The sequence below is a fragment of the Vanacampus margaritifer genome, chromosome 3, assembly GCF_051991255.1.
Source record: "Vanacampus margaritifer isolate UIUO_Vmar chromosome 3, RoL_Vmar_1.0, whole genome shotgun sequence".
Lineage (NCBI taxonomy): Eukaryota > Metazoa > Chordata > Actinopteri > Syngnathiformes > Syngnathidae > Vanacampus > Vanacampus margaritifer.
Window position 1 is genome coordinate 523125 of NC_135434.1, and position 15847 is coordinate 538971.

Sequence of the window (15847 nt, forward strand, 5' to 3'; positions counted from 1 at the left end):
CACAACTTCAAGCTGCAACGAACCATGACTAAAAACACGGACAAATTTGCGCTGAATTCAAAGAAAACTTAAAAGCGTTTGCCGATTTTCTGACCAACATTACGGAATGAATTCATGTCAGTTGGAAATGACGTCTTGTTTTCCAATAACGGCACAGAAATGGCAACTTTTCCTTCATCAGATTAATCCATTAACTCATTTGCTCCCAAACACGTATAAATACGTTCTATTTAAAAATGACGTATTTATAAAAAAAAAAAAAGATGTTGTTTTGATGCTAGAGCATACAGAAGGCTTTGATTTGGCCTCTGAACGGTTGAAGCAATGGTAGTAATGACAAAAACGGCCAGCAGGTGGCAGCAGAGAATACGAGATCAACCAGGGCCATCTTGCAACAGGCTCTTTTTGCCTTTGTTTTCACGTGAGAAAAAAAGAAGCTGTTTTCAACAGATTTGTGAATAACGATGAAACTTAGCTATACTCTAATGCTAATTGCTGCAAAATGGAAACGGATAGAAATATGATTTTATTCTAATCAAAGAAGCGACTCAAATCTTTCTTTTGGTAGCTTCCGTGTTTTTTATAGCAATAGAATTCTGTAGGCCTTGCAAAATCAGTCAAAATGGCTGCCAGAGTTAATTGACAGAATCATTGATAGTTGAATCAATTATGAAAACCTTTGTACGTTGCAGCCCTAAATTGAAGCTGTGACAATAAAAGGTCCAGAAAGAATTTTGCAGCCTTCCGTTCAAGAAAAACTTTCAAATCAAACAAAATGTTCAAGTTGAAAAAAGAAAATGGATCTTACGGATCAAACCAGGAAGCGAAATGTATCATTCAGTGGGCTTTCATAAGCTGCGTTTCCACCGACGGTATCTGCTCTACACCAAAAAGCAGTGCGTCTCCACTGCCACGAAGCCCACCCGGGAGCCCCTCCCCCTCCCTCCCCCTCCCCTCCCCTCCTCACCTCGCCGGTGATGTCATGCTAACGCCACCGCAGCGAGCGCGTACTGCACACGCAGGCAAAAACAATGGACAGCGCACATGTGTTTTTGTTTTTTTGTAAAACCCGCTACTTGCTTTTGTGCCAGCCAGAAGACAAAAACCCGTTCAAACTGGAATATTCACGCACGCGCGCGCGCACGTTACTGTTGCTGCATCCGCACACGCTCGCGGGCCTGACCTCTTGATCCCAACCTCGCTTAACCCTGCTTTCTTGTTTTGGTGAAAGCGTGGGGACATAGGAAGCACATAAGTCAGCTCAACCAAAAATGATCATTAGCTCTCTAGCGCCATCTGGTGTATTATGGCTTTCATGACTCTTAAAAAGCACACTCAAATCTGTGTTTCGTGGATGGCCCGCGGGGTCAAGGGGTCAATGCACTATAACACATCAGGTGTACAGTGCATCAAAAAATAGGATTTAGAATGGGACAAATGTGGCCATTTTTACTCCGGTGTACTATAAAAACGTGTTTCCCACATACAATAATAACAATAATAATAAAAACAACAACCCGAAATGTTGTGGTCAAAAAGACTGTGCTGGTCCTGAGTTGAGGAACAAGCATCAAAACATCCAAGTGGATTTTGCTTTGTCCGCGTGCAGTCGCTGGAGTTGGCCATCAAGAAGCGGTTCCAGGACACCTGCAAGGTGCAGAGCAAGCAGTACAAGGCGCTCCGTCACCACCAGGTGGAGGTGACGCCCAAGGGCGAGCACAAGGTCGTCCTCAAGGCGCTCAAGGACGAGCACACGCGCAAACTGGCCGTCCTCGCCGAGCGCTACGAGCACAGCATCAACCACATGATGGCCTCGCAGGCGGTGAGTCGCGACCCCCCGCGTTCGCACCCACGCCGACCCTCACTTCAATAACGCTGGGAAACAAAAAAATGGTGATGATGAAAGGATCAGGTTTAGCAATTATTTACGTCCTAGCGATAAATGAGCAGGTCGGAAATCTTTTTTTTTTTTTTTTTTTTTTTTACTTAATCAGCATAAAAAACATGCACGGACACAAAATCTTCTGTACGTCTTTTGCCTATTGGGGAAAAAATTGCAGAGTTCAAAATCCAGCTTTCACTTTCAAAATATTTTGTTGTAAAACATTTGCTCTGTCATTTTATTTTCATGACGTAGGACTTTTCTCATCTTGCATTTCATTTGACTAACTTTACATTTGACCTTCCCCCTTTTTCTAAATAAATTTTGTTGCATGAAAAATGTTTGTTTTCCATGACCCCCCCCCCCCCCCAAAAAAAAGGCAGCATTTGTTGATTTTGTCCGGCAGGCGTCTTTTGCCGCGTGCGCCTAACGACGACGGCGTTGTGTTGTTGTTTTTTTTTTGTCAGCTGCGCCTGGACGAGTCCCAGGAGGCGGAGTCTCAGGCGCTCCGGCAGCAGCTGCAGCAGGAGCTGGAGCTGCTCAACGCCTACCAGAGCAAAATCAAAATGCAGACGGACGCGCAGCACGAGCGCGAGCGACACAAGCTGGAGCAGAAAGTCTCGCTGCGACGCGCGCACCTGGAGCAGAAGGTACGAACACGCCATGAGACCAAAACGCCGCTGCGACGGCACCAAAACGTCGCCGCGACGGCACCAAAACGCCGCCACACTTCCCTTGGCCTTCTTTTGGGCCAGGCCGCCTTCTGCTTAGTGAAGATTCTGGATGTTGGTCCACACCAGCCATTTGTATGTGAATGGACCCTTGCGGCTAACGCCGATGGGCAGCCATCTTACGTTGCCACCTTTAATGAAAACGTGTTTTCTGCTACGATTCGTGTATGGAGTCATGAGAGCCTCGCAAAAATAGAACTTGACCCACTTGACTTCAACCATTCGGACTATATTATCTCAATATCGTAACACACGCATTTTTTTCAGAGAAGGCGTAGGTCATATTCCGAGAAAGAAAACCCCCAAATTTGTTGACTTTATAAAGTGGCAAATTTTTGGAGACCAAAAGTCTGAGAAATCGGGGTATGTTTTTGTTTTGTTTCCAACTTTGCAAAAGGGATTTCCTTACTGAAGGGGGCGTTCCCGTGCACACTTCCTGGTTTGAAGTCGGAAAAGGCAGACTTCCTACTTTCCTCGAATGCAGCATTAGTCCAGTCGTATAGAAGTCCGGACCCAAAATGGCCGACCGACTTCCTGTATGTTGTCACACGTGGCTTCAATCGTCACTTTTTTTTTGTGCGTACCCAATTTCATCTTGATAAATGAAACAATCGTAGGCTGAATTCTTTACAAATAAATTCATACAAATAAAATAGAAGTTCATTTTGGGGGGAACTTTGCACAGGATCAACATATTTTTGTCGAGTTAGCAGCGTGAGAAAACTCCCCAAAATTCCCATGACTGTGTGACGTCATGTGACGCGTGTGCTTGAACCGGATGAACAGACTCGTCTTGAGCTTTGTCTTTAACGAGTCTTATGCACGTGTGTGTGTGTGTGTGTGTGTGTGTTTAGCTACGTTTGAGTGTTTGTGTGTTTTTGTCTGTGAGTTGATGTTAAGAATAATGTGCGTTCAATCTGTTGTTGTTCATCTTCAAGTTTGTAAGTTTTGTCTCCGATATGTGTCGGAGAATGTTGTGTTGGCGGATGTGCGCGCGTGTCGGTGATGACGTCATGCGGCTTGTGCAGACAACAAAGGAGCAGGCGGCAGGCTCGTGTTGGAGCGTCGCCTGTCGCCCTCTGCTGGACGCGCGGGGACGTGCCGCTCCAACACCATGACGTCATACTTGCGCAGAGTAGACCGAGTGCGTGCGTGCGTGCGTGCGTGCATTTTGGTGTGTGCGTGTTTTTTGGAACGAAAGAGAAAATTCAATGACGTTATTAATAAACATGACTTTACATTTTTCAGCCTAAAAGTAAAATCCCATAATTGGTTGTCCAGATGTTATTTTTCTTATTGTGTACTAAATCTAAACAAGTTTATTTAAAAGTTTTCTCTCAACACACTTTTTCACTCCACAGTTTATTTTATTTTTTTAAGTTTCTCAACTGTGATCATAAAAGGTTTCACTTTGAAGGAAGCTGGCAAGTTGTAGTCGTCCATCGCTGGCTCCCACGTCACTCACCAGAACAGCCGCACTGGCAGTCAAAGCCACAGATACGACATAAGGACAGCGACCCCAAGTGGGTTTTCTTTTCCCGTTGTTTAGGTTTGCAGTTTTGTGATGAGGTTTTCGAGTTGCTCTTTTTTGCTGACTTTGTTGCGTTGTGCACTTCAGGGCCACCGCGTAAAGGTCACGCCACGTGCGTAAAGGTCACGGCACGTTTGAATGTGATCCATTTGACATTTTGTGACGCAGGTGAAAGTTTTGCCGTTTTGCGATTCCTCTGCATGCAAAATGTTTGTCAAGGCGAAACGAGAGCGGCAAGCGCTTTGTGTGTGTCCGACTTGTGCGACGTCGCCGATGACGCGGCGCGCTCGCGCCCGTGCTTGTGCTTCAGATGGAAGAGGAGATGCTGTCGGTGCAGAAGGATCGCACGGAGCGCATCAAACATCTGCTGGAGCGCGAGGAGCGCGAGCTGGACGCCTTTGACGCGGAGAGCGCGCGTCTTGGGTTCGGCAACTTGGCCAAAGACGAGCACAGATGAGGACCGAGACGGCCGGCCAGCGTCTTCACAAGACGTCACGGGACCGCCACTCGGACCCGCGTCGCCGCGTCGCCGCACTGGCAGCCCGTGGGAAGAACAAAGCTAAGAAGAATCATCATCATCATCATCATCATCATCAAGTGTGGATTTCCGCACGAAGGGCTCGCTAGCGTAACGAGAGCGGCAACTTTGTAAGGAAGGATTTGCCGACAGCTTTTACTTCTTTTCATATTTGATTTTAACTCGCAGGCAAAAAAAACAACCTTTTTCCTTGTCCGATTTCCTTCCGCCGATGACGCGGACGATTGCATGCACTTTAATCACGATGATCGGGTCAGCGAGCTCGCTCGCAGCTCTTGACAAGATTTTAATTACATTTGGAAATAAAGTGCTCATCACACAATGCGCACGTCTTCTTATGCATTTTAAAGCCAGATTGATTTTGTGATTGCCTCCACAACATCAATCTGGCTCTGCTCTGCCTTGATTTGCTCGGGAAGGAAAGGCGGGACATTCTGGACAATACTTGCAGCTGATTGGACGAAAATGTCGTCCTCGTCAAAGGGGAAAAAAAACGCGCACCAACATTCGACAAGGAAACGGTGAGTCATTCTGCCGAACGCAATTCATTGCAGCGTCCATGTTGGGTTTGTTTATTTGCCGCGGCGCGGCCTGGGCTTCCTGGTTTCGTCACAGCTGAGCTGCATATCCCGCCCCAAACACAATGTCGCTCTGTGATTGGTCGGAGCCGTCGGCGGAAATCAACGGGCTCGTTCCAAGATGTATTCTCGGGAGTTTGTCAATCAAAAATACCGCCAGAATTCAGCTGGCAGGGAAAGAAAGGTTAGTATTTACAAAAAATCTTTTTGTCGTCAACAAATACACAATTTAACCAGCAAAACTTTTTTTTTTTTTAATTTTTAATCCTGGTGTGTTTGTTTTTTAACGTATGTGATTAAAACCAAACTACAGTATTTGTGAATGTCACATCTCCCCTCAAAATCAAGTATTAGGCAAAATATTAAAATCAAAATTTTTTTTTATATATATATCAACTTGTCACCAGGGTTTTGATGTTGGAATGTTTAGTTTTTTTGTCCTTTTTAACAATTTGGTGACATCTTCCCGTTTACTGTTCAGGGTAAACGATTTTAATTTAATTTGAATTGAATTCAAATTTGTACCCCATTTATTTATTTATTATTTATATTTATTACAACCATTACACTTGAAATTTTCTATCACCAACCTAAAGACAAATGATGATTTTTTTAAACGTATTTTTAACATTCATATTGACTTTCTTTTCAATTCTTTGTCACCAAAACTTCACCATTTTTTTTAAACACTTCATATCTTCACCACTTGAAAAAAAAAAATCAAATTAACTGTTGGTTAAAAATGTTAGTGTTAATTTGATCAGCCATTTTTCTTTTCATTTTCAATCACACATTTTTTCATAGTTAGTAAATCTTGTCCCATTTTATTTAGTCGACTAGAAGTCGAGCATTTTAGTCTTTATTTTAGTCCAAGAAAACATTTTATTCATCTCGTTTCAGTCAACATTTGACTTGCGTCTAGTTTTAGTCGGGACAATCATTTGAACCTTTCACATTTTGTTGTCATTAGATAATATTGAACATTTCTTTTTGATGAAAAACAACTTCAACAAAGACAATTGCAGTATATGCGGCTATTATGGCTACGAGCTACTAAGTTAGCCGGCATTAGTTAGCGTTATTGTTCGAGCTGTTGGATTAATGTTATGTTCTGAACAACCAGCAGCAAACTTTTGGTTTCTTGAGCGCGAGGTCTCTCTTCAAGGTTTAATCTCGTCTCGTCCGGTGGAAAAAAAACCTGGTGACAAAAAGATGTGAATTGAATTTTGGTTAACCAAATGGACGCTCCCGCTTACGGACAACGCCAGCACTTTTGATAACATTTCATTGAACACAAATTGTGATTAAAAACCTCTTTTTTGGTGCCACAGATGTTGATTTGCCCGTTTGCCGTCTGCTGCAGTGTAGCGCCGAGAACAAAAGCATTTTTTTCACAGATAAGGAAACCTTTTTAGGTTTGGATCTTGGAAAGAAGCAGACGCGCGGATTGTTGAGCAGCTTTATTGAGGCCATCGGTGTGCGACATGAAACGGCGCCGTGCCGCGCTGCGCCACGCCGTCCTTCCGACAGCAACCAGGTCTACTTCCCCGCCAGCTGCTGGTAGAGTTTGGGCACGTAGTCGTCCCACTCGGCCTGGTAGCAGGTGGCGGCCACGGGCGCGCTCAGCCCGTACTTGCGGCGGAAAGCGCCCACGCTGAACTGGCCGCGGCCGTCGCCCGAGCGGTTGCCGAGGACGCGCTCGCTGCACGACAGCGCCCCCGCCTGGCTGTACACCAGCCACACGTAGCGGTGGAGACCTGCGCGCCACAAACGCCACAATCACTCGCTTGCGCAACGCCGCGCCTGGCGAGCGAGCAGACGAACCTCTGCAAACACTTTGCAACCTCAAACAAACTTTGACGTTGTAATTGTGTCACCTGTTCCCTTAGGAGGACCGGAACCCACATAGTCGGACAGGACGTCGCCCGAAGACGGCTCGTTTCCTTTCATGTTGACCACCAGGAAGTGATGCCACTCCCTGACAACAACAAGGTCAAGTTCAATATCCAATTGTGAACATTAAGGACAAATTACAGTTTAAAAAAAAAAAAAAAAAAACGTGAAAAATTGGAAACAATTTTGAATTCGCATTCATTAAAAATAAAAAAAAAGTCATTTTAATTAATAATTAATTTCATAATTTATAAATTAATGAATTAAAAATAAAATACCGTAAAAAAAATAACGTGGAAGAAATGTCAACATATTTGAATTTGCAAAAATGACAAGAAAAGCTGGCAACATTTTAGGATGGCAAAACATTTGTATTAGGGGTGCGCCCAAAAAAAATGGATTTGAAATCGATTTTATTTAAATGATTTAATATGGTTTTGCCCTTATTTGTGTGTGCCTTTTTTGGGAGCACTGTTCATGTTGTACCCAATTTGGCCACTTAGGGGCAGTGTGGTTCCACTAGAGAGTAGAAGGAAAAAGTCTCAAGTCATTCCAATAAAAGTTGTTTTTTTGCGGCGTAGGAAGAACATATGCCGGCGAGTCATGTTAACATGCTTCTCTTTAAACATTCCTCAAGCGTTTTGTATGAATAGACCTCCTTTTGTGTTATTAAAATTAAAATTATAAAGTGCTGCACGTAGCGTGCTCATTAGCATTAACGAGTCAGACTGGAATACATCATGATGATTCTTTGCTCATCTATAAATTGAAGCACAAATCATTGTCTATCAAATCATTTTTGAATTAAAAATAAATTCTCAATCGAATCGCAGACCCCAAAATTGGAATCGAATCGTGAGACAGTCAAAGATTATTATGATTAAAAAAAAAAAATCATCCATCCATCCAATCAGGAAAAAGTGGCAACATTTTTTAATTCACATTTGTTTACATAATAATAGAATATTTATCTAATAGGAACATTAGGCGACAAACTTGAATTTAAAATGTAAATATAAGAATATACTTTTTTTTTTTTTATGTTAACGTATAAAAATGACATGCAAAAATAAAAGTGAAAAGCTGGCAAAAATACAGAATAATAAAATGTTAGATTAAAAAAATGGCAAAAAAGAAATCCAAACGGGAAAAAGTGGCAGGAACATTGAATAGAAAAATGTTGAACATGAAAAATGGGCGCGTCTTCCACTTCAATAGATTGAGTTGGCAAGCAAATTGATTTCAAATTCTAAGACGGAGAAAATAGGGGAGACATTTTTGGGAGAGTGAATTTGTTGCAAAATGTGTCATGAGATTTGGACCTGAATTTGGGGTTCTTCCTGCTGGGGGCGTCGGGGTCGGTCAGGGCCAAAGTGTAAAGTTTGCCGGGGTCGCAACCTTCCCACTCGATGCAAGTGGGCCGCGTCTGAACCTGGAGGGGTCAAAGGTTCAACTGTTAAAAGTCAACTTTAAAAAACACACTTACTCAAACCAAGTGCAGTTTAAGGAAATGAAACGTTGGGGAGACGTTTGCCCTTGTTTTGTCAATTGTCTTCAATTTACCATAAAATGTCAACAAAACGGAATTGAACAGAAGAGGTGAAAAATGTGGCGCAAAAGTGATTGGTCGTTTGCTGAGCACGTCTGATGTCATTTTTAGTCGACAGCAATTCATTGGACGCGAAAAAATAATGACGTTACCACCTTAATTATATACAAACTGTGATCTGCTTTAAATGGCGAAAAGAGTCAATTGGACGCGTTCTCGTCTTTTCAAAGTCACACGGCTTCTTTCCATTTCCTTTTTTTGTTTTTAGCCTTTGACATGACACCAGCACCGTCACTTGCCTCCGATGCAGGTTCGCTTCCCCGCCGGAGACCATGTTTGTTTGTAGGTGTGCGTGTTTGTGTAAGTGAGTACAAAAATAAATAAATAAATAAATAATAATGGACAGGACAGCTGAAGCCCGGGAATCGAATAAACACTTTGATCGCACTTTTTCTGCCACAACTAGCGGCTAGGCTAGGCTAAGCTAAGCTAATGTCGCTAACCTGCGTGGGCGTGAGCACTTTGCCCAGCTCGTCGATCTCCACGGAGCCGTATTTGACGACCAGAGGCCGACTGGGCTCCTCCTCCACCTCCTGGAGCTGCAGCGGGCCGCCCCACTGTTTCACATCCACGGGCATGTTATCTGGACGGAGTCGCTAGCCGCTGCTTTGGTTTAAAGTCCACAAGGTAATGGGGCGTTCAGGGACCAGCACAAAAGATGGAAGTTTATAGGAACAGCCTCTGTAACATACGTCACAACATGCTTCCCTCAATTTGGACTATATTTTAGGGTCATTTGCTACACAAGTGACTATTTTCATCCTTTATCTCCCATCACTGTATATTTTTATCAGGGTAATTCCTTTATAAATTAACGTTACTGAGGACATTTAAACGCCACAAACATCAGCAATGGCACAAAACGGCCACTGGAGGGCACTTAAAATTGTTGGACATTCAATAAAAACGTGATTTTAAATGTGTGTGTGTTTATTAGCAACCGAGACTGTTATTTATTATTATTGTTATAGTTTAAATAAAATGAAAAAATAAAAAAACCGCCCCCTTCCTGCCCGGCAACAGCACTGAAAACAAGTTACTTTGGGTACTTTGTGACCAACTTGAAATTCTGTGTATCTATTTTGACACCTGTTCGTGTGACAGCACATGTGATGATTTTACTGAATGACAATAAACCTGAGTCTGAATGATCTGCCAAGTGAGGGCATGGGAAGTGTCTGCGCCTTTAAGAAGGTGCGTTAAGGGCGTGGCGAAGGTTTCCGACAAAGTAAGCAAAAAGAATGCCAGAAACTGATGGAAGTAGTGCGACACAAGCGAACAAACAAAAGTAGTGGAGCGCTTGAAAATGCAGCCGACGTCACGCGGGTCCTCCTGAGGAGGAGCCAGGTGACGCCAACATGGCCGCTCCGTTGTTCGCCGACCTCACCTGGGAGCTTCCGCCTACGTCAACTGGTCAAACTGGTCGGGCAGGGGTGGGGGGGAACTTTTTTGTTGTTTTTGAATCACGCTCCCTCTCTCTCTCTCTCTTTGTAGTTTTTTAATCACGCTCCCTCTCTCTTTGTAGTTAAATTGTAATAGTTGAAAGGACATGACGAGCGCGTGGCGATGATGACGAGGAGGACGTGGGTGGTCGCGTGCGTGTTGGCTACAACAGGTGAGTGAGTTCGGCCCGCTCACATGATGAGGTACGCGCGCAACACGTTGCGACCGGCCATGTTTGTTCCAGTCGCTGTTTGGGCGTCGGACGCGCCGGACTCGTCGGAGCCGTCCGACTCGTCCGTCATCGAGGCCGCGCCCGGCGACGTCGTCCTGCTTCCGTGCTATTCGGAGGGCTCCGTGACGCCGTCCCGGACGCGCTGGATGAAAAACGGAAACGAGGCGGTGCCGAGCGGCCCAGGGGACGGCGGGTCGCGGGTGCTGGTGCTCGGCAACGGCAGCCTGAACTTCCGGACGGTGTCGGAGGGCGACGAGGGCGTGTACCTCTGCGAGGCCACACTTCCGGGGAACATGACGTGGCGCGCGCGGGTACTGCTGCAGGTGGCAAGTAAGTCCGTTGCTTAGGTGATCGTGAACCGCGGACTTCCGGGTTTTACACATCAGCGCGGTTTCCGGCCACTGCTGGCCGCGTTCCAACACTGACAGACACTAGCATAGATGTCAAACTTTGGTCCTCAAGGGCCAGAATCCTGCAGGTTTTGGAGGTTTCCCTCTTCCACTCTTGAATCATTTGAAATCTCAATTATTCTTTTTTAATTCAAATATGGCTCACGGACTCCAAAGTTTGCCTCCCTGATGTCAAGTGTGACGTCACCCTGCGCCCCCCTCAGGCGGTCCGGAGAACGTGTCGCTGTCCATCGTGCCGTCCACCGTGCTGTCCAACGGCACGCTGGTCTCGCACCGCGGCTCCGGCGTGTCCTTCCACTGCGTCGCTTCTTCGTACCCGTCCCAGCGCCTCACGTGGACCTTCGCCGGGACCAGCGCCGGCCGTGGGACGCCGCTAGCCTCCACCGCTAGCGTGCCCTGGCTGGACTTCAGGCTGAAGGACATCCAGCCGGCGGCGCAGGGCGTCTACAGCTGCGTCGCCAACAACACGCTGACGCACGCCAGCGCCAACGCCAGCGCGCAGCTGCTTGTCTACTGTGAGTTCGTGTCTGTCTCATTTTTTTTGACTCTCAATTTGCCATTGTCATTTGGACTCTGGCATTTGGCTGCATGTTTGTTAAAAAATAGTTAAATGCCAACTTTGATTTGAGTAAAACTGCCATAATTGTTTGTCTGAGTTTGGGGGGGAAAGAACGAATCCACGGTCGTATTTAAAGTCTGTCTGGTGTTTTTTGTTGGCACAGACGCTTCTGAGCGCCACCCCGAGTGCTCGTGGCTTCAGTCTTCGGACCCGACGCAAGTTGGCTTTAGCTGCGCCTGGCCCGGATGCTACCCGGACCCCGAGCTCAAATGGACCCAGGTCGGGGACGGCCACGGGGACGGCCACGGGGACGGCCACGGGGACGGTGAGGGCCGCGTGCTGGCCTCGCAGGTGACCTCCGTCCTGCGGGTGGCGCTAAACCGCTCCCTGCTGGCCGGCGGGCAAACGCTTCGGTGCACGGCGCAACACTCGGCGCTCGCCGCCGGACGGGAACCCTCTTGCTACTTTAAGCTCGGTACGTCGCGCGCATGCTAACGACATTAGCCAGTTTGCTCTTGGAAATAACAATGTCCATGACATCCTTTGAAGACCAATGGACACGTTTGACCACATTGAGCTCGGAACAGCTCCTATTTCTTAACGCTAGGCGGCTAACGGCGCGCATGTGCTAATACCGCAGAGGCGCCGAGTCCTCAAGTCTCCCCGCTGGCGTGGGTGCAGGAGGGCAAGAGCGTGACGCTAACGTGCACCGAAGCGGCGTCGGTGCCGCCCGCCAACATCACCTGGAGGCGAGCGGCGGAAGGGGCGGCGCTGGCGCCCGGCCCCAAGTACGCCTTGAGCCGGGACGGCGCCACCTACAGCCTGACCGTCGCCAACGTCAGTGGGGCCGACCGCGGCGCCTACTTCTGCTGCGGCGAGAACGCGCTGGCGCTACGCCGGGCCGAGGTCTACCTCAACGTCACAGGTGAGTGGCCCGGGAAGGAGCGGAATGCCGAGCGACCGGTCGCCGCGCCTCTTCTTGTCTTGACGGCGCGCCGTTTGTCTCGCCAGCGGCCTCCGACTACACGGGCGTCATCGTGGGCGTCTTCATCGCCGCGCTCATCATTGGCCTGTCGGCCGTCGTGGCCAAGCTGCTCTTCGCCAACAGACATCGCGTCTGCCTCGGTAACTGCATCCGCGCACCCCCGCTCACCTCCGAAGTCGCTTGCCGCACCGCCTTGAAAAGGTCAAAAAAGCTTTTCTTGCAAACCTCTTTGAGCCACGCCTTCCTCCCCAAAATGTCGTTGGCGCACCCCCAAAAAAGTGTTTCAAGTGACAAACAGCCAAACATAAGTTGGCACACCCCCTAAACATTATCAGTACTTTGTAAGCACCTTCAACATACGGTTCTTCTCATTGCGTGTATTTTTGAGAGCCTTCGCGTCATAAAGTTACGGAGCCCCTAAAGTGACATGCGAGAATTGAAAAAAAGATACATAAATATATATATATTTTTAAATGTAATATGTTTCTCGTCCGGAGCTGATTTCCTCGGCTAAGTTGTGCACCGCCAACAAAAGTGTTTCCAGCTGCGCACCCCCTTTGAACATCCTGAACAGACTAAACGGAGTGAATCGTTTGTCATAAGAATCACAATTCTCATTTAGTACGATTCAGAATCGATTTGAAATGTCCCAAAAAGGATTTTATTGAAATGATTTGATATGGTCTTGCCCTTGTTTGTGTGCGTGTCTTTATTGGGAGCGCCGTTCATGTTGTACACACTTTGGCCACTGAGGGGCAGTGTGGTTCCGCGAGTTCTGTTACACTGTTAAGTTGGAGCCACATTCGACAGTTGAAGGAAAGTCACGAGCAAGTTATTCCAATAAAAGTTTTTTTGCAGCATATGCCGGTGATTAATGTTACGATGCTTCTCTGTATTCATTCCTGAAGCGTTTTGTATAAATATCCGTTCTTTTGAGTGATAAAAGTGCCGCGAGTAGCGTGCTAATTGGCGTTAGCGACCATTCTTTGCACATCTATAAATTGAAGCAGAAATGACTGTCAATCAAATCATTCTGAATCCAAAATCGATTCTGAATCGATTTCGCAGGCCTAAAAATCGGGAATTGAATCGAATTGTGAGACAGTGAAAGATTCTCACCCCAACTGAGAAAGAAAAATCATCATAGCTTTTATTTGGACTTTTTCTGACCTTGTTTTTTGCTGTTTCTGTTGCAGGGCGACCTTTCGGGTGAGTCGAGTGCCGCCGCTCGCTTTGCCCAATCAGTACTGCAACAGCGACCACTCATGGTGACGTCACCGCCATTGAAGCGCACACGTTGTGTTAGTGTTGACATTTTGAAGTGCAATCATTTATTGACAACAGGGGCAAGTATTTGAGCAAATGCAAACACGGATTGAGACGGTGAAAAAAAAAAAAAGGGGGCTGGATGCTGATGAGCCGCTGTCAACATTTCCAAGACGACGAAAGGAGGTGCGAGGACGTGGCGAATGTTTGAAGTTGTTCCTGTTGCAGACCGTCGGGGGGCGACAGAGGCCACGTGCTGAGCTTGGTGGAATCTGACGAAGAGCAGATCTTCCAGGCCGTTCCGCGCCTCCCCGCCGTGGCGGACGCACGCCCCACAACGCTGGTCCAGATCCACAGACTTCCGTCCGGTACGCGCTCGACATTTGGCACGTTTGCAGGGGGGGGGGGGGGGGGGGGGTGCTTGTTGCTTTGACGCCGATGTCGCCCCCTGCAGGTGAGCAGGAGGACACAGGAAAGCGGGACGCCGGGCAGGTGCCACCCGACCTGGTGACCTTCTAGCGGTTGGCTGCAGTCGGGCTGGCACTGGCGCTGGCGAGCGCGTTTCATGTGCTCATTTCGAAAATTCCATTCGCAAAAGCTCACTTTGATTCCGTTTGATTTGTTTCACTTCTACGGAAGACGATGAAGAGGAAAAAAGTTTGGCAAGATTCAGAATTCTGAGACTGAAGTCAGAATCCTGCAAAACCTTTTTTTTTTTCACCCTTCACTGGCCCTAATCCTTCTCCGTACACTTCAATTCAATATTGATTAATTATGGAACGTCAATTCTTCTTCAATATCGAGGACGTGATAAAAAAAAAATTTCACAAACATTAAACTCCACATGGAATTTCGCAAAGGCAGTAACGGCTTAAATGATTGAGTTTATTAATGAAAGTAATGTTTTATCATCACTTAAAAATTTGACACATCAGCAAGGATGAGGTGGATTATTTTCATAATTCTAATTCAATAATTGTAAATACAAATTGAAAAGATTTTGAACTGAAAAGTGCAATAAGTTCGGTCTTTCACAAATGGTAAAATGCAAAAAAAAAAAATTAAAAAAGGCTTTTAAGATATTAAAATAATTTGTGGTTTTATGAATCGATATCAGGCTCGAAAAGGAAAATCGTGCGTGTCGTCTCAGTGAGAATGTGAAAGGTGCGCTGTTTGTTTTTGAACGGGCTCAGCTTGCAAAATGTCCCATTGGTTGTGATTTTTTTATTTTGGGGTTTTGTTCTACCACAAGCCCCCCCCCCAACCCAAAAAAAACCGGTTTGTGTGGAGATCAACAACACTCAGCATCAGCGTCCGTTTCTCAGCACGCTTTGCATTATCGCCTTCCTTCAGAATGCGACTGAACACGAACACGAACGCGTGTCAGCGTTCACATTTGGATGTTTGGAAAAAAAGTTCAGCCTGGAATTTTTGTACAGACAATAAAGAGTTTTTATGTTGACATCAAATGTGTCCAGCCTTCCTAAACCAGTGTCTGCTTATTTTTGTGGTTATTAAAACGGCACCCTTTTCAAAACATGAGACTAATCTTGAATCGTTTCCAGAATTCCATTCAAAAAGTCAAACTTTCAAAGATGATCGCTTCATGTTCTTCTTGATAATATCGTATTTATTACAAGAGCAAAATGAGGGAATCAATCGAAGTGTAGTAAAGCTTTGCTCTGCCCGGAGTCACGCCGTGCTAGCTAACGTGCTACGTGCTAGTCTTTTAGCTCGCACGTTTGAACTTTTTACATTGGTAGCACATTGTTACATTTTTTTTAGATGACCTAAGAACTCAATTGTATACATACGTGCTTTTGATTCTTCATTTATAAACGTGCAAGCAACTTTAGATTCATTTATGTTTAGATCGCAGATTGTTGCAGCAGTCAAACGACATGTCATCACATTTTGAAATCAAAAATAATAATCCTCACAAATTCAATTACAACCTTCCAAAGTCCATCGCTTTTCGATGGACGGAGAGGGTTCGTTCATTGACGAAGGCCACCATTTTGGCAAACTCGCAAACGTCAATCAAGCCGATTTTGCCTAGTGAACACTTGCACTGTATTTGAGTCTTGGTCATGATGCCGGTAGTTGGAGATCAATATTCTTCAGCGCGGTACCTTTGAAAAGCAGAACATTTCATGAGTGTAAATCAAGTGGAATTAGCAACGAGCGACC

At 46.0% G+C, this 15847-nt stretch overlaps 3 protein-coding genes across 6 annotated transcripts in view; 2 read left to right on the top strand and 1 right to left on the bottom strand.

Annotated features, from left to right (window-relative positions):
• The window catches only part of taok3a (TAO kinase 3a), a 43975-nt gene extending 38971 nt beyond the window's left edge, over positions 1-5004 (top strand). Inside the window, 3 exon segments of the mRNA XM_077561212.1 lie at positions 1610-1822; positions 2350-2532; positions 4455-5004. Coding sequence (XP_077417338.1) covers positions 1610-1822; positions 2350-2532; positions 4455-4601 — 543 coding nt within the window. The 3' untranslated portion in view covers positions 4602-5004.
• Positions 5005-6705: 1701 nt separating this feature from the next.
• Positions 6706-9347, bottom strand: pebp1 (phosphatidylethanolamine binding protein 1). The gene is made up of 4 exons (XM_077561217.1): positions 9206-9347; positions 8476-8585; positions 7138-7238; positions 6706-7017 (listed from the first exon to the last, which is right to left on the bottom strand). The coding sequence occupies exons 1-4, from the start codon at positions 9338-9340 to the stop codon at positions 6800-6802; spliced, it is 564 nt and encodes a 187-aa protein (XP_077417343.1). The 5' UTR covers positions 9341-9347; the 3' UTR covers positions 6706-6799.
• Positions 8636-15126, top strand: vsig10 (V-set and immunoglobulin domain containing 10). Of its 4 annotated transcripts, none has more exons than XM_077561215.1 (10): positions 8636-9012; positions 10288-10377; positions 10450-10767; positions 11051-11362; positions 11570-11881; positions 12047-12331; positions 12418-12531; positions 13588-13600; positions 13886-14025; positions 14112-15126. In XM_077561215.1, the coding sequence occupies exons 2-10, from the start codon at positions 10329-10331 to the stop codon at positions 14174-14176; spliced, it is 1608 nt and encodes a 535-aa protein (XP_077417341.1). In that variant the 5' UTR covers positions 8636-9012; positions 10288-10328; the 3' UTR covers positions 14177-15126. The 4 variants fall into 4 exon arrangements, 3 of the variants coding, with proteins under 3 accessions (XP_077417341.1, XP_077417339.1, XP_077417340.1); XM_077561213.1 differs by lacking the exon at positions 8636-9012 and adding an exon at positions 9241-9389; XM_077561214.1 differs by lacking the exon at positions 8636-9012 and adding an exon at positions 9982-10184.
• The last annotated feature ends 721 nt before the right edge of the window (positions 15127-15847 follow it).